General features: G+C 38.5%; 2 protein-coding genes across 4 annotated transcripts; both read right to left on the bottom strand.

Annotated features, from left to right (window-relative positions):
• Positions 1–6,363: 6,363 nt before the first annotated feature.
• tusc2a (tumor suppressor 2, mitochondrial calcium regulator a) lies at positions 6,364–10,716 on the bottom strand. The gene is made up of 3 exons (XM_042507023.1): positions 8,976–10,716; positions 7,192–7,312; positions 6,364–7,089 (listed from the first exon to the last, which is right to left on the bottom strand). Exons 1-3 carry the CDS (start codon positions 9,122–9,124, stop codon positions 7,024–7,026), a joined length of 336 nt encoding a protein of 111 aa, XP_042362957.1. The 5' UTR covers positions 9,125–10,716; the 3' UTR covers positions 6,364–7,023.
• A 94-nt stretch (positions 10,717–10,810) lies between these two features.
• LOC121958123 (ras association domain-containing protein 1-like) lies at positions 10,811–25,429 on the bottom strand. Of its 3 annotated transcripts, XM_042507004.1 has the most exons (8): positions 25,142–25,429; positions 24,960–25,023; positions 23,490–23,845; positions 21,993–22,117; positions 13,235–13,339; positions 12,856–13,141; positions 12,638–12,753; positions 10,811–12,247 (listed from the first exon to the last, which is right to left on the bottom strand). In XM_042507004.1, exons 3-8 carry the CDS (start codon positions 23,809–23,811, stop codon positions 12,101–12,103), a joined length of 1,101 nt encoding a protein of 366 aa, XP_042362938.1. In that variant the 5' UTR covers positions 23,812–23,845; positions 24,960–25,023; positions 25,142–25,429; the 3' UTR covers positions 10,811–12,100. The 3 variants fall into 3 exon arrangements, with proteins under 3 accessions (XP_042362938.1, XP_042362931.1, XP_042362946.1); XM_042506997.1 differs by lacking the exon at positions 24,960–25,023; XM_042507012.1 differs by lacking the exons at positions 21,993–22,117; positions 23,490–23,845; positions 24,960–25,023; positions 25,142–25,429 and adding an exon at positions 16,279–16,776.
• Positions 25,430–25,788: the final 359 nt, after the last annotated feature.

Here is a 25,788-nt window from a genome sequence, read left to right as displayed (position 1 = left end):
ACACTGACTTTGCAGTGATTTGTCCTTTTCATTTCACGTCTCTTTATAGTCCTCCTGTGTCTCCTTGCAGTCATTTTGTGTCTCTTTTGATTGTTCTGTACCTGTAGTAGTTATTTTGTCTCTCCATTGTCATTTTATGTCTTTCTTTGGTTATTTTGTGCCTCTTTGTAGTAATTTTGTGTCTCTACATCATTAGTTTGCACTTCCTTTTAGTTGTTTTGTGCCTCTTTGTAGTAATTTTGTGTCTCTACATCATTAGTTTGCACTTCCTTTTAGTTGTTTTGTGCATTTGTGTAGTTATTTTGTGTCCCTTTATCATCCTTTTGGTCTTCTTTTGGTGTTTTTTGTCTCTTTGTAGTTATTTGGTGTCTGTTTTGCACATGTAGAAATTTATTGTCTCTTCTAATTTCCTTTGGTTCTCTTTGTTGTCTTTTTTGTGTATTCCTGGTTGGTATGAGTGGCATTTTGCAGGAAAAGGCCAGGGATACTTTAGGCTCATTGAGTGATCCATTTATGGAAATAACTGACATTGTTCTAAGTTTGGAAGAGAGTGTGGTCATGTAGGACCCCACTGTTAAGTGGAGGATTGGTTATAAAGAAAATGTTTTTCAAGACGTTTTTTATTGAACCTGGTACCACAAAATGGTACTTTAGTAAATGTACATTACACCGCTGTCATTTAAGTCCTGCTTGCACATATTATTGCATCAGTCACATGATGGCGTGAGAGAATTATTCATAATAAGTCCTTTCTCAGTAGTTCAAAGGTAAAATTGTGAATACTGGTTTTGTTACTTTACACAAAGTTCTTTTCATGTTGCTACTTGAGTAAAGTGACTTCAATGTTTTTTCCACTAATGCTCCGAGCACACTTCTGACAGTGGGCACAAGGCATCTGGCATGCAGATGTCACTGCTGCCCGAGGCATGTGATGACAGCCACTGGCACTGGCTCAGTGAAGTAACCAAGTACCACATGCCGTGATGCTGCCAAGTGCAGTAGATAGTACGATGCAGAGCCGGGGTTACACACGAAGGATGACAGCCGAGGGAGGAGAGGGTAGGACCCACGCACTGCCACATAATTAACCACATTTAACCACCTGTTTTTACACTCAGTGTAAATTTAAAAGAGGATATCTGGGTGAATAGTTGTCAAAAGTGTTTCTGTCATTATTGTTTTGAAGAACGGCATTGATTTGTTTTTAGCAGGTATATGTGAGCTAAAGCAATGGTTCCCAGCTGGTCTAGACACTGGGTCCAGATTTCTCGATAGTCATTACTAAAAAAGGTTCACACAGTAGAGATATTACCACATATTCAGTTTTATTTGACAACATTTGAATAACACATGGGTTTAAAACTAAATTAAATAAAACATACTGCAAGAATAAAGTGTAATTTGGCTTTTCAATTTTTTGCCATTTTTCCCTTTAGCATTTTTAGTGATTTTTAAAAACCTTTTTTTTTTTGTAATTTTTAATTTTCTAAGTTTTTTTTTTTTTTTTTTTGCAGAATTTTGTTTCTTTTACAAATGTTTGGTTAAGTTTAAAGAAAATGTGCCTTCCAAACCCATGGGGCTGCTAAAATTCAATTCACCAAAAATGACACCAGTTATCACAGCCAGAAACTGTGAAAATAGAAATTATCAATGGATTTCCAAATTTCTGACAGTCCTTGAACATATCATGTGATACAAACACTTTATGAATTTTCCCCTGAGTCACTCAGGGAGGCTCTAAGAAAAATACTTGCAGCTTTGGGAAGGGTAAAAAAAAAAATAGTCATCCCCCTCCTCTGATGAATAAAGAACAGTCCCTTAGGCCTTTTCTTATTTTTTGAACAAACAAATAAATAAATAAATATAAAACACACCACATAAGGCCAAGAGCAGGGCAATAAAATAGTTACTGCTCTCTAAAAAACAAAACAAAAATTTGCACTTAAAACTGCGCTTAAAAATGAAAGTTCAAGTTCTGTACTTCAAAATAAAGTGTGTTTTTTACAAACTTGCCATGGTCACGAGTCACTTGGGGTCCATTCAGAATGGACCCGTGACCCACTTTTGGGCCACGACCCACCAGTGTGGAACCACTGAGCTAAAAGATCCCCGAGCACATGATTGTGGGCTGAGGTGACGACCTGGAAGTGAGATGCTTTCCTGTGTCAGAGTCGGTTCCGCTGTTTGTTTTCCGAGCTTTGCTGACTCGCCTCACCATGTCATCAGTTTCTCTCTGCATGTGTTCAGGGAAAATGTGGAGCACGAACGACCCATGTGAGCGAAAAGGGGGAAGAAAAGGAACACGGCAATGGCTCGCCTTCCCTCTAGTCTCAGCTTGCCTTTGACCTCTGCCTCCTGAACGTTACATCAGCAGAAGTCAGGGACCGTCAGGAAGCGAAAACAATGGCAGGGAAACTGGAAACACACCCTGCCACCTTCACTTGGCGTCCCAAACACTTAATGTGTTACGAGTAATTGTCAATTGGTAAACTGGAGTGGAAGGAATTTCACTGGAGCCACTGGGTTTGATGGAAATAAAATTTACAACCTCATTTTCCCTGATTCTACTAATCAAAACAAGATCAACACCTTACATGAGAGTGAATACATAAAAATATGGCAGAAAACTACCAAAATGTGCTATAAGGCCCCAAATGCATACTGATAAAGAGACAGAGCACAACATGTCATACTCTGAAAACCACGCCCAGCAGAGGGGATAACTATCAACGCCATAATATGTAACTGATGGCTGAAACACAAACCAAATGCCTGTTGTGAGCTAAATCATTATATATCAGCATGTCAAAGGATTATTTTAGCACCACAGGTCTATCAGAGAGGAAAAGTCACATTGAAAAACTCAATAGTCGGCCAGTCTCAGTGTCCTTTTTTACCCTGCTTATCTTAAAAAAATGATCCCACTGAATGTGCAGGAGTGACACACTTTGAAATTCTGTTTTATTGAATCAGCATCATAATTTAAGCTATAAAAGTTATAAAACAATTTTTTTTATGTAACTTAGTTAGCTTCCGCCTCAGTTTGTTTGGCCAGATTGTCAGATTCCACAATTTTCCTGCATCCTGCTGATGCCTCAAGTCTTATTGCTTAAAAGATACATTTTTTTGGTTTGAAATCTTATCAAACAAAAGTATTTATGGATTATTTACAGTGCTGGAAGTGCATTCTATCACAAAGAAGCTTTTAGGTAATTTTTTTATGTTTGCTATCAGATGTAAATTAAGGAGTCACCTTCATGTAATACAAAGTCAATGGAGAGCAATGGACTGTTTCCTCCTCCACTGGCAGCGGGACTTAGATGAACTCTGCCTCTATACACCAAAGTTATTACAGCTAACTAAAACTAAGCTAAAAAAGTAAAACTACAATATTTTAGTTAAGTGAAATAAAAAATAAAAATAACAGACTAAAAAAAACTGAAAAATAGCTGAAACAATATTGTGTACTAAAAAAACTACAAAAATTCAAAAATAAATAAATAAATACATATATACCGAAAATGTCAAAAGTTTTAGTCAGTTTGGTCATAACTGTCAACACAATAAGCATAATGTTTATATGTTTATTGAGATGCGTTTGTCTGCATGACTGAGTCAACTGCCTCACAAAGTCCTCCATTTGTATTGTAATATAACTTCTTAAATCTTGTCTCCCATATCACAATTAAAAAACTAAAACAAATACTGAAACTAATAAAAACTAAACTAAAAGTAAACATTCTTCAACAATAAAAAATAAATGAAAACAAGAGCAAACATTCAGAAAACTGTGAAACTAAACTGAATTGAAAACAAATTTTGAGAATGAAATAAAAAGAAAAAACTAATAAAAAATATCACTGGTAAACATTTCACTGCTGCTGCTTGCGCCTGAACCTACCTTCATGTTGCTTTATGAATTCATTTGAATCACAGGATGCCACAATTAATTTTCTCAGAGCATTATCTATTTCCTCTCAGTTACTGTCAGTAACATGCACTGTGTTTGATCACACTACACCCCAGTAACACAATCCAACTGTGAATTAAGATCAAACAGGCTCCATTAAGTGCTGTGGTTTCACTTTAAACAGCTACAGTGTGTTAAGTGATCCCCGAGAAACAATATATCTCTTTTATTGTTTATAATTCAAAGCATGTTTTAGTTCTCTATAATGACTATCTCTCTCAACCAGAGCCACATGGACAACCTCTCCCTTTTATACACCCCAGAGCACATTGTATAGATCAGCCGACCTACAAAGTGTCATATACATGTTCATACATTTTTATGGCTTAACAAGAAGGGGCTCATCCTTTTAATAACTGACTTTTAGCGAAAAACATCAAAGGGCAGTGGAGAGGAAGCACATCAAAGTGACTGACCTCTGGCCCAAAAAACACACCCAACCACATTCCACACAATTACAGACACAAGAGAATGCCTGCAGAGGAAGCCCTACCCATTTATTGTGGGATTTGTCAACTATGCACACTGAAATATGTTTACATTGCCATTAAAGTTTGATATTTTGCCAGCTGGCAACGGCAGCCCCAACTGGTCACGATTTGAGTCTTTGAGCCTTTCCCTCAAACAACCTTTAATTACATATTCAGCCTTTTTTGGGGGGGGGAGTCTAACTGCGTAGGATTATCATTAGAGGTAAGACAGTAAACATACATGACACAACAAACAGCCACACATGAACTCGTTTAACTCATTTGAGTTGTAGCACAGGTGCAGATTTCTGCTGCCATCTAGAGGTGGCATATCTCGCATGTTGCTGAAGTAACTCGTATTTCTGAGTGATGTCTGCAGGTTATCTCCATATTGGCATCATAAGTAGGCAATTATAAATAAAAAATGTGGCTCTAGCTGCACACAGCAGCCCTCCAGCTCAGCAAGGCTGGTCGAAATTCAAGAAGGCAATGAGGAAAAGCTAAAAATAAGAGTGGCGATATCAGAGTTATACTTACTGTACAGCTGTCATGGGAGTGCAGCAAGTGCTGACTTCATTTTTTTTTTTTAAAAAGTGACCTCTTGATTGAAAGCTAAACTTGTCTATTCACTTCCAGCAGACTAAAATTGTTGCACCAACTACACAGTGAGTTTTTATTCTACCTGAGGTTCTTCTTGGATATTTGAAAATGAGTAGTTTAATATTTTGAGGATGCTTATTTGCTTGTTTTGTCAAATTATTTAAGCTCGAGGTAGCAGCCAGCTAGCTCAGCTTAACATACAGACTGTAAACAGAGATCCACCTTCCAAAACCTCTTCATCTCACTAACAACTTATATCGTATTTAATTAAATCAGAGAATGGTATACATTTTTTTATCCAAGTCTTTGGAGGAAGGCAAGTTCACTTATTTCCCAAGATGTTGAAATATCAACCCAATCGGCAGAAAAAGTTGGCATCATACATTACTACAAACCACGGATACATTACATTTGTACGCTATTATGGAGCAGATGTGTTGAAATTTTGTTTCAGCACAAAATGACTTGGTTATAGTTTGGAAAAGATCATGTTTGCAAATGCATTATATATTCCTGCTGGAGAAACATTGATGGGTTTAGTATCTAAAAAACTGCTGGAAACACAGTGACGGGTCACTAAAAAACACCCCCATTTAGTAACCATAGAAACGCGGGAAAAACAGTAATTGGTTGCTAAAAACCATTCACACCATTCACCATCCTCTCCAACTGAAGATGACAGTCAGCCTATAAATTCAAATGTTACAAACGTTGATATGATGTGTATTAAAAGTACAAATGTAATGTATTCGTGGTTTGCAGAAATGTACAATGCCAGCGTTTTCTTCTGGTGACTGGGCCAGAAATATTCAGCATAAAAAATATTACAGTATAAAAACATTTGTGTAACTACACAATCCCTTTTGTTTTCATCCTTTAATTGTAGCTGTGAATAATAAAAGTTTTGTTACATCGTAACACCGTGGAATCGCAATATATTTTGAGAGTTATCGTACCCTAAAAATCTAATACCCTTGCAACCCTAGTCACTTCCTCAGCTAGAGAAAACAAATTTGCCGTTATTTTACATAACGTGGAAGGTCACACACAACAAATTCCATTATTTTTCCAAAACTTTCAATCATTTGTACCAATTCCATGACTTTTCCAGGCCTGGAAAATGTGAGTGTGGAATTCAAAGGGTTTTCTAGGTTTGTCATGACCGTGGAAACCTTGTTCAAAAGTGTGAACCTTTTCAAAAGTTTATATTGAAAGTAAGTCGTGTATGTAACCAGTGAGTCAAATGTTATGTGTGAGTGGGCATAACTCAGTGGTATTAAGAAAGTATGACCAGCATAATAGAAAACATCTTGACTCAAGATATTCACCTCAGTAAACCATTTATTCAAGTATTTCCAACTAAGAAATCTGATATTATTTACAGTACATAATGTTCACTAGTGCAGGTCTGAGCTCCGGTTACTGAGACAGACTCAGACGTAACAATACAGAAAATGACCATATATACAATAAATTTCACAATCCTTCATCTTTCTACCCTGTAACTACATCTTCAGCCCCCTCTCACAGACACTCACTCAAACAGGCCTAAGTGCACACATGTACACATACAAAGACACGCACAGTTTCACTCTACGTCTCACAGAAGGCATAAACTGTTAAAGCCTTTTCACATCAAGGATGTTTTTCCCTGCAGAAAAACTGACGAGAGAAATACAGCTGTATTCTCTAAGACTGCTTACATATCAGCTGGGTATTGGACACACAATCTGTACCAACACTACTTTTGTGAATATCAAAATATGAATTTTTGTGAACAGGGCACGCTCTGACCATAGTTGAATTCAAATGTATAACATTTCATTCAATATATCAGTTTTTCTATGACAGTTTGAATTTTCCTTTTCTTCTCAGTCCACAGCTCCAGTCTTGACTGTAATGTTCGGACACTGGGACAAGACTTTGCTCTGAGGAAGAGTACCTGTGGCTGAACTTCATAGTACATCAGTCCCGCACAACTTTTCACACCTCACAGAGGACGACAGGAAAATCTACATGTATACAGGGGTGGTCAAGCTTCACGATTCCCTAAAAAATAAACATAAAACATAAAATTATTTAAATTCGAAAAAAAATCTTTTAAAAATCATTCAACCGGATGAGCACTGGCAACATTTGGCCCCAACTTACCTGTGGGATCAGATTTTTCTGAATCCTCTTCAACTTGGACTTTTTTCTGCCATTTTTTGTCACCACCGTCTCCTCGTAGAACTCATGGGCGAGGTCACCGTCCTCGTCATAGTACAAAGAACTGCCGACACAGCGAGAACACGTCAGTCCAAAGCTATTTTAATCAACTCAACCTTCAGCGCCAAAGATTTAGCTGCATCAAGGATAAATGTCATTTTGTTTTTTAAACTTTGTTTTAAAAAATGACCAATAAATCTACCTAGTCTGAAGAGGAAACTCACATCGCATTAGAGTGAATAGCACACGGTCAGCTCTAAAAACACAAATTATTTTCCCACTTACTCACCTCCAGCAGATCTAGCTAAGCTTAAAAATGACCCCAAATTTAAAAATATGTATTTTTCCTCTTACCTGTATTGCTTTTTATTGATCTAGGTATTTTTGGTGTGAGTTGTGTGTTGGAGGTATCTGCTGTAGAGACATCGGTCTTCTTTCCAATATAATGGAACTAGATGGCACTTGGCTTGTGGTGCTTAAAGCGTCAAAATAAATACATTGATTAATTTTAAAAACTAAGCAGTAATGTCCCATATATAATGTTCTATTATATTGGAGAGAAGGCAGACATCTTTGTGGCCGACATTTCCAGCACCTGGCAACTCACACCAAAACAATCTAGATTTATTAACAGCAACTATTAGCAGCTACTGGTGAGAGGAAAAATGTGTTTTTGTGGTGAACTGTCCCTTTAATGTTGAGAGACTCCAACAACCCATCTCTGACTGATGCACCTCACACACAGCACTTTTCGCTGATACCGTGCAGTTTAAATTTTTTATACTTTTTAGTCTTTTAACTATTTATGTATTACTTAATTTGCATGTTATACTGAGCTATGTTTGCTTTGCTGTCTGCTCTTTTTAGTTGTCCCACTGTGGATAAATAAAGTTATTACACGTTTCCTGATCTGCCTCTGAAACCCAGTGTGATACACATACCTTATGGTGGACAGTTTTTCAGAGGGGCTATTTTTGTTTGGGCGCTGCGGTGGCCTTGGCCTCAGGGTTAGGGCGGTGACCATGAATTGACCATGAGACCATGAACCGTCTCCGGTTCCATCCACCCTGAGACCCTTTGCTGCATAAAAGCTTGAAAGTTTGCAAGTGTGGTATTTACTAATTAATTTTATGGCGTATAATGTAAAAGTCCCTAAAGCTCGTGTAAACCAAACATCCATTGAAAAAACCCATAGACTTTGAGATGAGAAGGGCTGAAATGCTAACTGATTTCAGGGTTTTAGGACTCCTTACTGGGGTACTCTATACAACCTTTCACTGCATTGTGTTTCCCAGATACTGCTAACTCAAAACCTAAAAAAAAAAAAAAAATCCAACAGAGCAGAGGACTCAAGAGAAAGAGAGGAGGCGTGTGCCTTTAAATGCCATTCAGAGGCAGCTGCAGATGGACACTCCCTGTGTTCGGGATAAGCAATCATACGGCCGTCTTATTGAGGTTGGGATGTGTGGACAGTTAAATTATTCCACAACTAGAAAACATTGATTACCAAAACCATCCAGAAACATGGAAAATTATAGAGCATCAGTCCACAATGTAAAAAGCAGAAAAAATGACTCAATCAGAGTTAAGTTAAAGGTTAAAGGATCTGATAGAATTACATTACACTTTTAGTTTTACCTTGTATAATTCACGATAGGTAATCCTAAAATTACCTCCACTAGGAATACATAAGACAATATGATGTGATTCGGGTGACCAGAATTTACCTCCTCCTGGTAAAAACAAACGGTGTTGCATTTCTGGAGCCTTTGAGACGGGCCACAGTCTGCTCGTTCCCATCGCTGCCTGTATCCCCTCCTGCTCCACTGCCTGAGAAAGGCCACACACCTTTGGCTTTGGATCCACTTCCTCCCATTCTCAGAGATAAGACATAATTATTCTCCAGTCAGCGCTTTCAATCTGGTTGGTGGCCAGATGCTCTCAATTCCTTACCAAGGCCAGGATCTGGAAAGAAAAAGTGCACAAAGAAAAAGAGCACATGGCCAATCAGACTTGACTTTCTCTGCCTGGTTGTTTTTAGATAGTTGTGTGACTACTTGTGAAAATCTGCTGCCTACTGTCAAGTGCCATTATTTTAGTAAGTGACGGTTAACTAGGGGGTAATACTTTGTAGACGAATGGCTATGATTCACTAGATTTAATCTGATTTTAATCTTAGATGTAGCTGAATCAAAGATGTTGACACAAGAGCTGTTTTTAAGATTAATTCCTTTTTAAGATTAGTTCCTGCAGCTTAAGGCTCCTAGATTTAATACTCTTTAGGACTTTTAATGCCACTTGAAATAAAACTTAAGACCAAATTTCTAATAACAAAAACTGACATTTTGCCTAAATGTTTACCATAACATGAAACATGTCTTTTTTTCTTCCAGTGATAAAGTTAGATTATCTACGTCAAATGCTGAAAAAAAAAATCATTTTTGGAGTGAAACTCGTGTAAGAGAATGAACACATAATATTGTCATAAAAGCATCGATTAGGTTTACTAAAAGTGGGAAATATCTGGCATTTCTGGCCTGTTTTCTTGGCGATTTTGTGTTTCTCAGTCTGCATAGGAGACTCCACTGCCTGGAAACGCATTAAAATTAGTTCAAATAAAGACTTTATTTGATTATTTGACAAAAATAAAATAAAAATAGACGTTACCTTTGATTTTACCATGTAACATTAAAAAAAACAGGTGATTCATAAAATCCCACTTCCCATGTCCTCATCTTTAGATTAGTAAATGCAATGCCCTTTTAAGTTTTGTAAGGATCCGCGGGAACCCTGTTAATTATGTACTATAAAAATATCAGATTACTGAACCTGACAGTGTCAACGCTAACGTTTACTGTACCGGTTATGCTAGCTTACAGGAAGCTAACAACCAACAAACCCTTAACTCAGGCAATCTGATTCATAGCGTTAATTACATTGTCACATTAACGCGTTAACACAACCGTCGTTTTATACATAATGCTCAGTCTATGTCCCGTAAAAGCACCCTCTAGATATTAGGCCAAAGCGGCTAATAATAACTCGCTAACTGTAGCTAATGGTACCTGCATATTTAGGTGAGTTAGCCTGTTAGCTTCTGACGCAGGTTAGCAACGACAGCTAACTAGCTAAACGAGGCAGCGACGTCTCCTAAACAAACACGGGGTTATCTTTACGATACACCGCCAAAGAACAGTTTTAAACATGCTTCTGGTCAATATCCTACCGTATCGTACAGTATTATACCGGCATGGCTTGTCATAACTTTAACCACCGGCTACGTTGAGCTAGCGTTAGCTGTTTTGGTCCTTGCGATGAGGCGATCAGCTGATCTGACAGACAGGCTGCAGCTCGGCAGTTAAAGCAAAACATTGCGCGACTATTCAGCATCATGTTTATATGAATCATGTTTATATGCATTATAAAGTTAAAATACGATTTATTTTGCGACTTTAGGCGGTATGCGTATACGGCTTGCCATGCAGAATAGGGTAAGTATTTTACTTTTAATTGCATATGATTCTTTTTCGTTTATGTATATCATAAAAAATACAAAAACTTATTTGAACTGGAAAACTCTTTACTGAACGCAGTGCACATTTGTCACGACAGTTTGAATTGTTTCTTCAACATGTAAATATGTGCATAGACGGATACAACGGTAGTAAACTAAGAAACAGATGATAGTTAACTAAGAAAAGAGATGATAGTAAATTGAGAAACAGATGATAGTAAAATTGAGAAAACAGGAGACAAAACATTTTCAAGGACAGAAATAACAAAGATGTAAGGAATGAAAACAGCTTTCAGTGAAACACATGTATACCAATATTCATTCATGATTCCAGTCAACCAAAGTGACACTGCTCTCTCTCTGACATTCATAAAATTGCATACAAATGTCCATACATCTGTCAAATTCACAATTTGACAGTAAAATAAAAAAAAGAGTTGCACCCATCGGGGGTGTCGAGAGGACGTGGCAGATTTTTGAGCCTGGGTAAAATGAAAATCCAGATACCTTTCAGCAACAAATGTGTATTTAACTTTCTAAAACGATGAATGAAAATGTCAATATGGCAGTTAAGAAGTATGGTTTTCGGAGTTTATCTAAACTTGGCACCGCAGATGGGACATGTTGAGGTCAAAGCTCCAGCAACACTTGAAATATTTAAAGCAGCTTTTGGGATGATAAATGCCACACGCTGAAATGGTTTGGTCTTCAGATAAAGCCATTCTAAATACTACAAGTTTTGCTGGAGCTTTGACCTCTTTAGACTTATTTTCCTTCTCTGCGCACCCTGGTAGAGGGTGAAGTTGTGCCAGAAACCCTCACCATGAGTGGACATGTTACCAAGTTTATGATCTGGAAAAATATAAAAGGAATGTAACTTCCAGACGCTTGATTATCAGCTCAATTACAACAAGGGGCTCAACTTTAGCATCTAAAAAGGTATTATCAGTGATTTTGTTCATACCTAAAAATTTGACATTTTCTTAGTTAAAGTGACACTGCTGAGGTAAACAGGATAATCCGACGGTACCCAATAGCTACAGACATAACTGGATCCAACCACTGTCTCATCTGCCAGTCGTCACGTCTCTCAACTCATTCTCTCAGGCACATCAGACTCTCCAGGTGTAAGGCACTTCGCATCTCTCGCATCATTTCACACGCACATTCGCGCTAGCTCTTTCTCTCTCATTGTCTTGCGCCCTGTCTCACTCTCTCGTTCACACAAGAGGCGTTTCGAGTTTCATTATCTGGGATCTTTGGATGCAGCGATGACTGTCATCTTCAGGCGATTGTCCAGCCAAGAGGTGCATGTTTAACCCCGAGTGCAGAGTCGTCTCAGCCAGGGGTCGAGCCAGCCAGAGCCTCACGCATCTTAGTGCGGGCCAGAGCGTACCGCTGCACTATCTGCTTGACGTGCTCCTCTTCTTCTCTCTGCAGAATGCGCAGGAAGTTCTTCAGCTCAGGCATAGAGAAGGCATGCCACTGAAAGGAGAGAAACAACGAATTAGTGTATAAAGTTGATCAACGATTTTAATCTCTTGAGCCAGAGATATACTTGCTTTTTAACCACACGTTCGCGTAGACAACCAGCTGTGTCATGAATGAGATAAAAAAATAGACAAGCCTAGTGGTGATGACACATCATACCTAAGCAGGTAATTACATACTTGGTATTAGCTTGTCTTCAAACTTTGTGTGCTGATAATGTTCATGTGTGTATTGCATCTTGCAGACATGTAGCGTTTAATTCTGAGGATGTACACAACCACATTCAAACGGACGTGGGACACACAAGGCAGCCGTCATGCGAATGCAGTTAAAAGCAGGTGTACTGTCTCTCTGGCTTTGTTTTCGTGTTCATGTTGCACTCACATTAACTTCTCCAGTTTCATTCTCTTTCAGAACAAAGCTGAGGACTTTCTCGTTGGGCCCAGCAGACAGACGCAGACGGAGGGGGCGCTCATCATCAGACACCTTGCGAACATAAACTTGAAAGAGGCAGACAATAGACAAAATTTAGCATGCAACATTCAGTTTATGATTAAAAATAGGTGAATACTAGTTCAGCATGTGAACAATAGAAGCGATACCTTGGTCATGACGCTCGCTGCGCTCAAACAGAGCAAACTTGCCAGGATTGTCCACCACAGTAAACTTTTTTAACAAAGCCTCGATGACCTCACGAGCAGAGGTGCGTGAGCTGATGTGCAGATGCTTGGATGCATCCTTCGGCAGGTAGAAAGAGGTGCGGCGCTTCACTCCGCCAGCTCTCTTCCCTCCAGCATCGTTGCCTCCTTTCTTTGGAGGTGGAACCGACACAGGACGCGCCAACTTGAACTGCACCTTTATGAAACCAGTGTAGGAGCCATCTTTGTTCTGTTGAGAAAAAAAAAATAAAAATGTTACACTGAAGGAAAAACATGTTTACACCAAAATGCATGGATATGTTTGAGACTCATCACTACTGACCATGTTCATGAACAGATTGCTGTTGATTTGTGCGTTGTACTCCTTCACCTTCTGCTGAATATCTGCAGTTGTCAGCTCCTGTTTTCCCCACTCAATTTGTTCATCCTGGAGGGGACAGTGAGGAGTTACAGTGTTAAACCAGCAGGTGTCAGTGCTCACCTCCAAACCACAACAGGAACAAGCAAAACCCCTGCACACTACACACACACAGTACACCAGTGCGAGAACGGACACCATATACAGCCACGGGACACTATTTTCTTATAATAATGATTATGTCAAGCTCAGGGATTATTCCAGATGTCATGGAGTACTTTTATTTTTTGTACCAACCCTAAAAACATGAGAGAAGTCTTGATAACCCTTTGAGTAAGGTTAAGACCTTAACATGGTGGAAAAAAATCTCAACATGCTGCTCTAACTAGGGATGTCCCGATCGGATCTGAAGGATCAGTATCAGGCCCAATCACCGCATTTTTTAATTGATTGTGATCTCTTATTTTGAGCATCCATCCCTCTAGATCCTTTATTTACGTCCACCAACACACAGGTGTTGTAAACAGCGAGCACAATTTGTGGCAGATGTTTAGGTTTTATTGTAATGCTGCTACTACAAAGAGTACAAACTTTTTTTCATGATTAACTTCAGCTCTTACACCACTTTATGTGGAATTACATTTTTTATTGTTCATTTTTAGTGAGCAAATTTTACTATAATGCTGTAGCTTTTTATTTGTTGTGTCTGGGAATGTTAAAGTTCAGCAATACTACTACTCTGAAGTAGAATTGTGATTATATTACATAGCATATTGTGCTTTTAATTACAATGCTGCACAAATTGGAATTTGAGAGCTATTCCTGAAGACACATTTTTGTTTGTTTACTTGGTTCTTTTATTGAACAAACAAAAAGAAATGCCTCACGAAGTGGAATTGTGATAAGATGCCATATAAGCCATATAAAAATATTTTTTGTTTACTTCATTTTCTAAAAAATAAAATAAAAAACTTTTGGGAACTGTTTGGATGCAGACATGTTCTTGTATTGCATTGCAGAGCTATTAAACTGTCAAGCATATAAACTGGATTAATAAAAAAAAAAAAAAACATACTTGAAAGTACTTGAGGTATGCATTGTGCAGTTGTATTATCGAAGTAAATGCAAGTATTGGATCAGGACTCAGCATTGCCACATAGTCAATATCAAATGACTTGGATTGGGAGCAAAAAACTTGATCAGAACATCCCTAATAAAAAAAATTGTATGTTTAAAAATACGTTTTTCAGGAAGTGAGAATGGGTGTTTTCATTGCATGTTGCTTAAGGGGATTATAATTAACTCTCTGTTCAGCCCCCTTCGTTTCTAACAGCAAGCACCAGTTGCATCAGACACTCAACTTCCTGACAACGCAGCAGAGGCAAAAACGATGATGTCAGCTCTGCCCAATCCTGTTAGACCGCTCACACTCCTCGCTCAAGGAGGGGCAGAGGAAGGAGGGGTCTGTGCATCGTGCAGCTGTTTGCAATCACTGGGACCAACGGCTCTGCACTGCATTCCTCAACTTGGTATTCATGTAAAAATAGCCTCCCCTCTCTGGCTCTCACAAGTGGGACAGACAATGCCCTCCCTTGTTTTGCAGACACATCCTGTGAAGTCAGCTGCCTCATCAACCGCACCATCGCAGTCATGTTTCAGTCATGCACATTCGCCATCTGCATGACCGTTAGCTCAATTAGGGCTTTTCCTGAGTGGACTGAACAAGTGGTATTTCCTGTGTAGAGAGAAAATTCAACAGAAGAGGCAACTGAACTTATTTTCCGTACTGTACTCCAGCTAATCCCCTGAGGTGGAAGCAGGGGGTTTCCTGAGGAGCAAAAATCAATGTTCAGCATCTAGGGATGCTGCACTGAAACTTAGGCAGACTACTTAACTATTGCAAATAAGCATTTCTGAATAAAGGTTTTGGGTTTTTTTTTAGAAGAAGAAATGATGAAAATGTATTTAACTCTAAGCTACCTCCATCTTATTTCATGACATTGAATTGTCCAACAAAAAACAACATATCAGGCAAAGAAGTTGCAAATATTAAAAGGGCTGGCAAGCTTATAAATCAACGTCAGGCAGAAGATCAATTGCAGCCATCCTTAAGTAGATTGAAAGGCTGTAGAGTTAATATGCAGCTGCTAACAAGTCAATAAATCAATGTGAGAGCCAAGTTCCCAAAAGGCAACAGTAGCAGGATAAACAAATCCAGCAACTGTGTCTCTACATGTCCACAAAAGGAGTGCCATGTCAAATAAACACAGAGCTGACTGTGCCAACAACTTAAATCAAAAACTGCTCCTGCACAGAGACACAAAGTGACTCAATCTCAATGCTGTTCACTGTGTTTTTACAGTAAACAGCATCTGTTTCTCAACAAAGAAAGCTGATCTGTGAGAGGGTGTGGGTGACAATAAGAGCAGCGAATGAACAAATCCAAAACAATGCATGAATCATCTGTGATTGAGAAATGAGTATGAAAAACCTGAACAGCCCATGAATAGTGGGTGTTAAGATGGAAACTGGAGAAGCCGGTGTGCGTCATAAAATCTGGGTTGTTCTCAGCATGAGTTCAGCTGTGGGTCTGTGCTTGTTGAAATAATAAAAAAAGATTAACTATAGCAAATCCAGTGTGTGCCTTTTCCCACCGCTGACATGCAGGTTTCAACAACTCAAGTAGGTTTACCAAAAAAAACTGGAGCAACCTGAACTCCACCCTAAAAGTCTGCAAACTCTCAAAGAAAGCATCCTCTCTGCTGGGGTGCCCCAAAACACGCATATCGGCTCCAAAACACCATGACCTTTGACCCCCCCACAAAAAGTATGGCTACAATATTTCACTAAAACAATAAAAACAGTCAGACAGGTCAGAAATATCAAGTAACGCGAGATGATGAACCACCCATCACCCATTTTTCTTTCTGGTCTCACTTCCCCTTTTACATTTAGACTTTTTAATCAAGCCAAACGATTATTTCGAGTGCTTTTTTTCGACTTCTCACCTTCTTCACGTTAGCATTAACGTTAGCTTTCCGGGCTTTGGGGAAGAAAGATGTCCGGGCGGTGAAGTACTGCTCGAACTCGGAGTCGGACTCCTCCTCGCTGCAGTAGCCGCTGCTGGTGGAGCTGCCCCAAGTCATCTCGAAGGACGGAGTTTTGTCCGAGCTGCTAGCCTCGTTCGTCATGCTGACCACCGGCAAAACGTTTAACACCAGAGTCAAGAACCGAAACTTTAGATACGACGACTAAAAGTGTTGAAATTACTCACTTTTAGTTAGCTTAATGGCTAAACGGAAGCCTAGCTGGAATGTTCGGAATAACGGCAATTAACGGCTGACTTCAACTGTTAGTTAGCTAGTCTCGCAGAGGACGAAATATGTCTGTAGCGCCTTTGATAAAAAACAGTCTAATCGACTAAAAAACTTCACTCTTTTTCCTCTAACTTGTTAGTCTACCGGCCACGTTTCCACTGTACAAACTGTGTGAAACAGGATGTTATCGGGCCCCCGCCCTTGCTGCCTCGCTTCCTTCCCCCCGCCGAGGCCCCACCCCGGGCCTCGGGGGGGGGGATTGGAAAATACACAAAACCACCGCAGCCGGTCGCGATTGGACGGAGAGGGGGAAATACCAAAGACTTCATCGCACCACCCTCCCCCCCCCCCCACTCTCTGTCTCACTGCTGCCGCCGCCCCCTTCCTCTCCCACGGATACTGCCGCTGCTGCTTCCCCGCTGAATCTGTCATGTGATGAATGGTCACTCTGGTCACACCACACAGCCGGAGGAGACATGTGAGCCGCATTATTCCTCAATTTATGAGCTGCAAAGACGCAAACTTATAGGCATAAAACAAAAATTATACACTGCAGAGTAAAGTTAAAGTTTTCCTCGTCTAGTTTAAAAAGATTGAGAGTGGTGAAAACCATGCCATTCATCTGGGAAAAGAGGGAGATAACCCTATATGCTACTACTTAGGAAACAGGCTCAGAGAACTCCAGTAATGAGTCCTAAAACCTATAAATCAGTTTGCATTTCAGCACCTCCGCTTCCCTTGTCTCAATGTCAATGACTTTTTTGGATGGGTTTCTGGTTAAAAGCCTTAAATAAGGTCTGTTGACAATCTTTAGACCCTTATAAAAACAGCTTGAGATGGTTAAACTAGTTGACCAGCTTGTTTGACCAGTTGAAGGTATGTTTTTGCATAATTACGATGGTTTAGCTGGTCATACCAGCTTGTGATGGTCACTCCAGCTGGTTTATCTATTGAAGTTTCTTTTTAAAATTGAAACCAAATCAGTGTCCTTGAGTATGGATAAATAACAGTGTCATAAGAAGAAAGTATGAAAGGGGCATAAATCAGTGAAGTCTACTGTCATGGGATATGCATGAATATAAATATGTGCAGCTTCAGGCTTGTCAAACCAGCATGTCCAACTGCTGGCCATAAACCTAAACCATCAAAGACCAGCAAGAACCAGATCAGGATCATTGCCATTTTCAACCAGCTAAAACCAATTAAAACAAGCCACCAGCATAAACTGGTTTTTAGCTGGGGTTTTTTTCAGCAGGTGACACCTTTACATTTTGCTCTACAACATAAAATACATCAGTAAATACCCAGCTTTGAACACTGAAGCTTTTATGTGTCTAAAAAAAGCAGGTTGCTAACAAATGAGAGTACAGAACATCATGACATTGAACTGTACAAGACACAGCTTTACAGACTGTAGTGATGGTGATATGACAGTGTAGTTTGCTTTTGCCTAGCAATAGCTTTTCAATTTTGGCTATTGCATTTGGGCCTCACAAATTCTTAAAGTGGTATTAATTTGAGAAGATTATCTTGCTGAACAAAATGTGTAAGCAGTGTAAACGTTTGTTTAACACAGACCTTATTTTCTGCAATAATCCCAAATCCAGTGGAAAAATCCCACAGGATTTTTGACGAGGGAGCTAATGGATTGGCCTACAGAAAAACACCATCCCTGGGGCACACTATAGGCCTTCTATATATGTGAAAACATTGATACAGGTGTGATGATTCCAGGAGCATTGACACATTTGTCAATGAATCAATATTAGTTGAACAATGGAAAATTTGGGGCACTGCAGGAATTATACATCGATATAGAGATGAAACAATAAATCAGTTAGTATTATTAGTGTTAATTCATTAATTGATTATTTGGTTTGATTAATTTTCAAGATAAAAAAGTCACATTTTTGTGATTCCAGCTTCTTAAATGTGAATAATTTCAAAACTAAATATCTTTGGGTTGTGGACAAAACAAGGCATTTAAGGGTGTGAAAAAGTTCCTATGGTTTAAAAATGTATTGTTTTTGTAAAACAACTTTTGCTCGAGTTGTAATGGGTTTGATTGTCAACTTCCAAGTCATAATTATAACTGGGACGCTGATTTTTCTGAAAGTTCTGATAAATGCGACCAGACTCCACGCTCCACATGCTTGCATGTACTGTTACAAAACTGTCTGAAATCAAATAATCTCTTTTTTTCTATTTTTATAATAACAAAATATTGTTTGGAACTCAGTTGTTTGAAATAAACAAGCTCCACCGAGTGACAGAAACAGTTTTTAAATTTGGGAAAAAGATCTGGTATCATATCAGTATTCGAGAGAATATTACAACCCTAATTTTCAGTATGCAAATACTGTAGTGTAAACTCTTTTTTAAACCACCAGTATGACTGATACTAAAATGTGACTGAAAGTTCTGTACCAAGTGTATAGCTCTTGTTTTGAGAATCTGACTACAGAAAACTATAATCAGATTTAATTTCTGCTAGAAAATGAACAGCATTTAAAGCTGAGATGAAAGGCTTTTTTCTGTAGCTATGATTTTGAGACAGATATACAATCCTCTTTTCTGTTTTTGTCCATCTGGAACTTGCCACCCATAGCATACCTTTTTGATTTATTCAATTAACAGCAACGAAAATATAAAACCAAGAGCCCAAGAGTCCAACCATTGTAGATATTTGTAAAATATCCTCGTTGTTCTCACACGGTAAGGAGCTGGTCATATCTTCTTGTCTATCAGCATATATTGGCTAATGTGTACTACCAGGAAATACTTTGGAGCCTCCCAATGTGAAGTGATAAAACCTCAGTATGCCGCTACACCCAGACACCCTCCAGCTGTTCCAACAATCTTACACCGAACTCTGATTGAACCATAGGTGAAACATTTTGGTGGCACAAACCGTACAAATCTTACAGAAGCGAAAACGATAAGATATTGAAGTTGTCTTGCTTTTTCTTTGGTTGTGTTGCAGATATTTTAGGTCATAGCAGGTGTTGTTTATTCATTAATTACAGCTTTTTGCATTGCTGGCACTTCTTATTGGTCCACTCGAACAGAGCCATCATCAATGGTATATTCATGCTTTTTCAGCAAATCAAGTCATGGCTGCTGTGTAACTAAAATCTTACAATAAGAAGACTCTTCACTCAGCTTTACTGCACCACAGTGTTATTTATGAAGTCAGGATTCAAGGCTGCGAGCCAGTTGTTGTTCAAGGCAGCAGGATACGGTCTCCTGGTAACGGGCTTAATTCCCTCTCTATCAAACACCTGTCGCTTATCAAACGACGACTGGAATGTAAAAACTTCAGCAGGCTGCTCAGCAGAGCGAGAACAGTATGAGGACATGGTTAGATACTGTTTGTTGGAGGTGCTGAAGGTTTTATGTGCATAGGCCCTTTGCACAACAGACGTTTTTAATTAACATAGAGGTGGACTGACATCAGTTTTCTTGTGCTGTGTCCGGATGCCTTTCACGAGCTGTTTGACCCTTTGAAACCTAAACAAACCGGTTTGATTTCTTCCTGAGAGATGAGGAGAAAATTGACAAGAAATGTCCTGCAAATTGCAAGAAATTAATAACAGGCAACAAAAAAAAAGTTACCTAAGAATTAGTTATGAAAAAAAGAGGGGAGGATTATAAGAAAATTGATTTAAAATGAGGAGAAGGCAATGAGCAAATTAATAAGGCATGGCCAAATTTGCAAAAGATTTGCCACAACAAAAAGTTACAAGAAAAGTACCTAAAAACAAGCAAAAAAAGAGAGTAAAAAACAAATACAAACAAGAAAACAACCCAAAAAAGTATATATATCTATATCTATCTATCTATCTATCTATCTATATATCTATATATATATATATATATATATATATATAAAATTATTTTGCTCATTGCTTTCTTCCCATGTTCCTTGAAAGGAAATGAGTCAGCATTTTTGCATTTCTGGTTTCCCTCTTCTTGAAGTCAATGGATTCCTTGAATGGGCTTTTGGTTAGATTAAATAAGGACTGTGGTTGACACTAGCATAAGAGATTTTCATGTTTTGTTCTGAGACATAAAATACGTTGGTAAATTCCCCACTATGACATTTAAAGCATGAAGCGGTCACTTTTTGCATAACATTTAGCTTCTGACTTTTGGAGATTTAATTTAGGCCTCAAAAATCATAGAATTGGTGTTCATTCCCTGAGGAAAATGTGTAAATGTTTGTTTTACACAAAGCTTATTTTCTGTACTAATCCAAAATCCAGAGGAAAAATGCCATTGGCTTTTCATAGAGGGGGTGATGCTAATTTCTGGGGTTACCTACAAAAAAAACATCATCCCTGATGTACTCGATAGACTGCCACGATACAAATTTGCGAATTTGCTACCAGGATTGTCTGTGTCAATATTTGTATTGTTTGTAGTACATTAGTTTTAACTTACTCAAATAAAATCTTGTTAAATATCATTTGATTTTTACTATTTAACTTTGTTGTTGGGTGAAACAGCATGCTGAGGGCTTTCACTGTCGTAATTAAATAACCTGAACCAGGTCTTGCAAAAGGCAATAACAATATGTTAAAACGATTTGTGTTTCTCGACAATAACAAACTTCCCCAGTTTGCAGTAAGTGGAACTGGTTTGATGATGTGTCTTTATTGCCATGTCAGATGGTTCCCATATTTGGTCCTTAAACAACTGATTTTGTTCCCTAAAGCAGGCCAGCAGAACTATCAGGTAGAATATAATGTGCAAAGCGGAGGCTTGTAGAAGCTACCAGTTTCCTCACTCTCTGTCTCGTTTTTAATAGTAACCACAATATGGCAATAACTTTTTTTTTTACAGATGCCATAAAAAAAAAAACAATGACTATAACCACTTCTGATTAAACCCTTTGAGACCTTAGCAAATTGGCTTTATGTCTTTAAAAAACATAATAAATGAGCCAAAATTTAGCAAAAAAAAAAAGTAAAAAGAACAAGAAAATGACCTGAAAATTATTATATTTTTTAAACCCAAAGAAAAATAAGTTAAAGACAAAAAATGAAAATAATAAAAAAGAAACAACCCTAAAAAGTGTTCACAAATAACAATAACAATCCTGTAAAATAATCTTAAATATATAATTATGATAATTTATGAATATATTTTTTGACATTTTTTTCCCCTAGATTCTCAACAATAAGAATTTTACAAATCTTCACATTTCTTGCAATTTGCAGAGTACTTGCTGCCAAGTTTTTTGCTCATGGTTTTGAAAGAAAGCAAACCAATTTGCTCAAATGTTGAAGGTTTAAATACTGTTGAAGGTGTCTGAACACAGCAGAAGAAAAGTGATGTTGATCCAGGTTTCAAAGGGTTAAAGAAATTGAGCCAGTTATACTGCCACATACAGAGGTCCTTACCACATTTGTGTCCGTCTCTATGGTGTGCTCCACCACGCATGTGTGGTCGGCCACAGAGCCTCGGTCCCAGCTGCAGTCCAACCGGATCAGAGCACGACAGCGGTAGTGACACGTGAATCTACAGTCTGTAAGAGCAGAAAGACATGCACATAAATGCATATGAAGAAACTGTCAACAGTAAACATGCATGTGTTGTTATTGTACAGCGCATTCATAAATGGCTGATGTCCCCCTCTGGCCATTAATGGTCACTGCAGATACTCCAAATAGGTGCTCCCCTGCTTTTACCACCTTCTGCTCTTGTGTCACACACACACACACACACACACACACACACACACACACGTATATATATATATATATATATATATATATATATATATATATACATAAATGAATGGCAAACACTTGTCTTCAAATAGAAGAAGCAACATTGTCTTAACTGTACAAATACTGGCACAATAATTCATCTGGCGCAAAACTGTGCAATTATTCAGCTGTGCAATATTCCTTCAACATCCTAATTTATTCTTACCAACACTACACCTGAGTGTATATTTCATGCACATATTGTAGGCTACATATTCTTATTCCATCTTATGTATGTATCGTGTTGTACATTGTAGCATCGTACACATATTTTATTTTTCTAAACCTTCACATACTAGTTTTACACATTGTAATGTAGCATAATGCACATATTCCTTTTTTTTTTACGCATTTTACCTACTTAGCATATTATACATATTTATATTTTTTATATTTTACACACTAGTATTAAGCATAATGCACGTATTTATATTTTTTATACATATTTTCATAATTATTCTCCATTCTTACAATTCTCTAGGCCTTACATCAGAGCGACTGTAACGTAACACAATAGTCAGTAAAGTATTTTGGATTATGAAATTGTGATACTCCACCTGTTGAGTGCAATTCAACAGGTGGAGAAATAAAATATTGTGTCACATAAATTCAGACTACAGTATCTGTGTACAAACGTGTATTTGTTCATGATTTAATTTCAATGTTATAACAATCATCATCAGTGTAAGATCTGTGTTTGTGTAGATGTCTCATTGCAATTTAATTGTGGTTTCATTTTTCAAATTACAGGCATTTTTTTCTGCACACTAAATGTTTAACAAACCACAGCTACATTTCTGTGGGTTTCAGTTGTTGAAAAGGAAGTTTAACTAATGCAACTCTAAGACAAGTCTTGAGAAAGTCTGCAGCCGACCCTGAGCCGAGATAATGATCGCACCACCAAAACTAGTTAAACAACTGCATGCATGTTAGATGCCAACATGGAAAACATTTATTACATGGCAAACCAAGCGAGGAGTACAGGGTTATTTTGGACTGCACCTACACAGTTTTTTCTCTGTTTAACCAAATTTCCTCCCACTCTCTGTCTTTTGATCATTTCTGATCATGCATATGCACAGAAGCAATCAACACACACACACAAATAGCCCATGTAAGCCAACTCACTGACACACCGCAGGCTCTGCTTGTACAGGCCCCAGATGAAGTCTCCACACAGGTCGCACCACGTGGGCTGAGCGTGGCTGCAGGGCTGGAAGTTGTGTCCCTCTCCCTTCTCCTCAGGAGGCTGGGGGTCCTGGGTGCTGCTCATGAGTCTGATGATGCCCACCCTGCTCAGCAGGTCTGGGACCTTCCCCGGACTGATCCTCAGGGCATTGGCTCTCTCCAGGCGCGGAGGTGAGCAGGGCGAAAGTGTGCCATGTGTCAGCTCGATCTGCTCTCTGTCCGTCCTCAGATCACGGAGCTCGATGAACTCCCCCCAAGACATTGTGTCATTCAGAGCCTGGTTTCATCCATTATTACTGACAAGAAGAAAAAAATACAGTTAGCCACTGGAACATCCTGTTTTAACAATTCAAACACTGATCTATTGAGCAAGCTGGCACAACGTCAACAACTTCCAGGATGCTTGGAGAGAAGCAACAAGTCTAAAGAAGTCAAAACTTAATTGCATAGTGACCAAAACCTGCAGTGTTCAACCTGATGTTTATGTGGTGGTTTGAAAAGGTTTCCATTTGACTCTGCAGTCTCTAGATGTTAGGGCCTCCTCTATCAGGAAACCAAATGCATTTATAAAAACCAAAGGGGATATTATCAATCATACAAAAAAAAAAAAAAAACTGTAAAAACTGCATACAGCGGTGGTATCTAGATCCTGTGCTCAAGTGTTCAAGTTGGAGCTACCTTTAATGTTGCCTGATTGGTATTGTATTTTGGGAAGTTTATAAACTGATCATATTTTTAAATGTAAAATGTTGTTCTACGGAGAAACAACAGCTACTACATAAATATAAGTATAGTAGCATAAAATGGAAATACTTAATATTATCAATAAATGATTTTACAATTTTATGATTTTATAATTTTATCATTTAATTATTTTTTTATGTAAAGATGTATCGCTTGCTAACATTGAGGCATGATGGCTTCTTATATTTTTTTTATTTCAAACTGTTAAAATGTCCATTTATATTAAATTTGCCTTGCTAGCCTGTTTCACATTCACTCATGTGAAGAATACAGTGCACATAATTCCCTTGTTGTAGTACTTTGTGCTGCATTTTTTATATGAGAGGGGCTATATAAATAAGTGTTTTAGTATTATTATTACTAACAACAAACAAAAATAATAATATAAATAATCATAATAATAATAATAATAATAAATATCACCAAAGTATTATGCAAGAAATAATGCACTTACAGTGAGTTACACTGACTATACGATATACATATTATTTGCATACGCTACTATAGTTTTATATGTGATGGTTTGGCCTAATGTTTGTATATGACACGTTGGTTCATACATAACATCTATATAAGTGATTATGTAATATTTGTCTGTCTGCAAACCTCGTGTAAGTAAAGCAGGTTGTTAAAGTAGCCATAATAACCTGATGTGAGATAAATTACCGTAAGATGTTAATGTAGCCAGTAAATTCACCGCAGGCCTACGCTTTCCAACATGAGTATGTCTCTGTAAATAAAACAATTAAAGGTGCATTTGCGAGAGGTGGGAGACAGCAGGCTTTGTTAATAAAGTAACACCAATCACTGACACGTTAGAGTAAAGTCAAATCTTCAGCCTCACTCACCAAAACAGGGGCGAAAACAGCCCCGTGGCGACCGCTTTGTCTCAAAACTTCTTCCATCCGGAGAGAAAAACTTTCCGCAGCTAATTTCTGACGGTTTCCAAGTAACATAACGGAGCAGGAGGAGGTGTGCGGCTACATCTCTGGAAATAATCTATCATCACCGGCTGCTCTCAGAAAGACCCGCGGAGGCCCTGCTGTAACATCAGAGGAGCCGCAGGCTTTCTGCACCTCTTAAGACATCTTCAGATTCAGTCAGACTGAGCTGTAGGAGGAAACAGCTTATCATGAAAAAGAGAGAGTAAGATGAGACTGAGCTGCACCGACATCCGGAATGTTTTCACATAGGGGGTGCTTCTGAGTCCGGAGCACCGGAGTACAGCTGAGTGGGCGTGCAAATTCCCCGAACCAGCGTCTCAAACCTCATATACATCATGCTTCAACCTACAGCCGGTCCTGCAAGTGTTTTACTGACAGAAAGCCAACAATGCAGAGAGGTAAAGTCTGAACCAGCAGGAATATTAACCAAGAAGAAGAACCACAAACTCACAGCCACTTTAACTGAGGACGATCATTAAGTCAGTCCTCTGGATGTAGAGATTTTAAAGTAGAATAGAGCAGAATAGAATAGAAACAGTGGTGGGATGTAA

This window comes from Plectropomus leopardus, chromosome 2, assembly GCF_008729295.1.
Source record: "Plectropomus leopardus isolate mb chromosome 2, YSFRI_Pleo_2.0, whole genome shotgun sequence".
Lineage (NCBI taxonomy): Eukaryota > Metazoa > Chordata > Actinopteri > Perciformes > Serranidae > Plectropomus > Plectropomus leopardus.
Note: the sequence above shows the minus strand (reverse complement) of the source record. Positions and strands in the feature narration are given on the sequence as shown.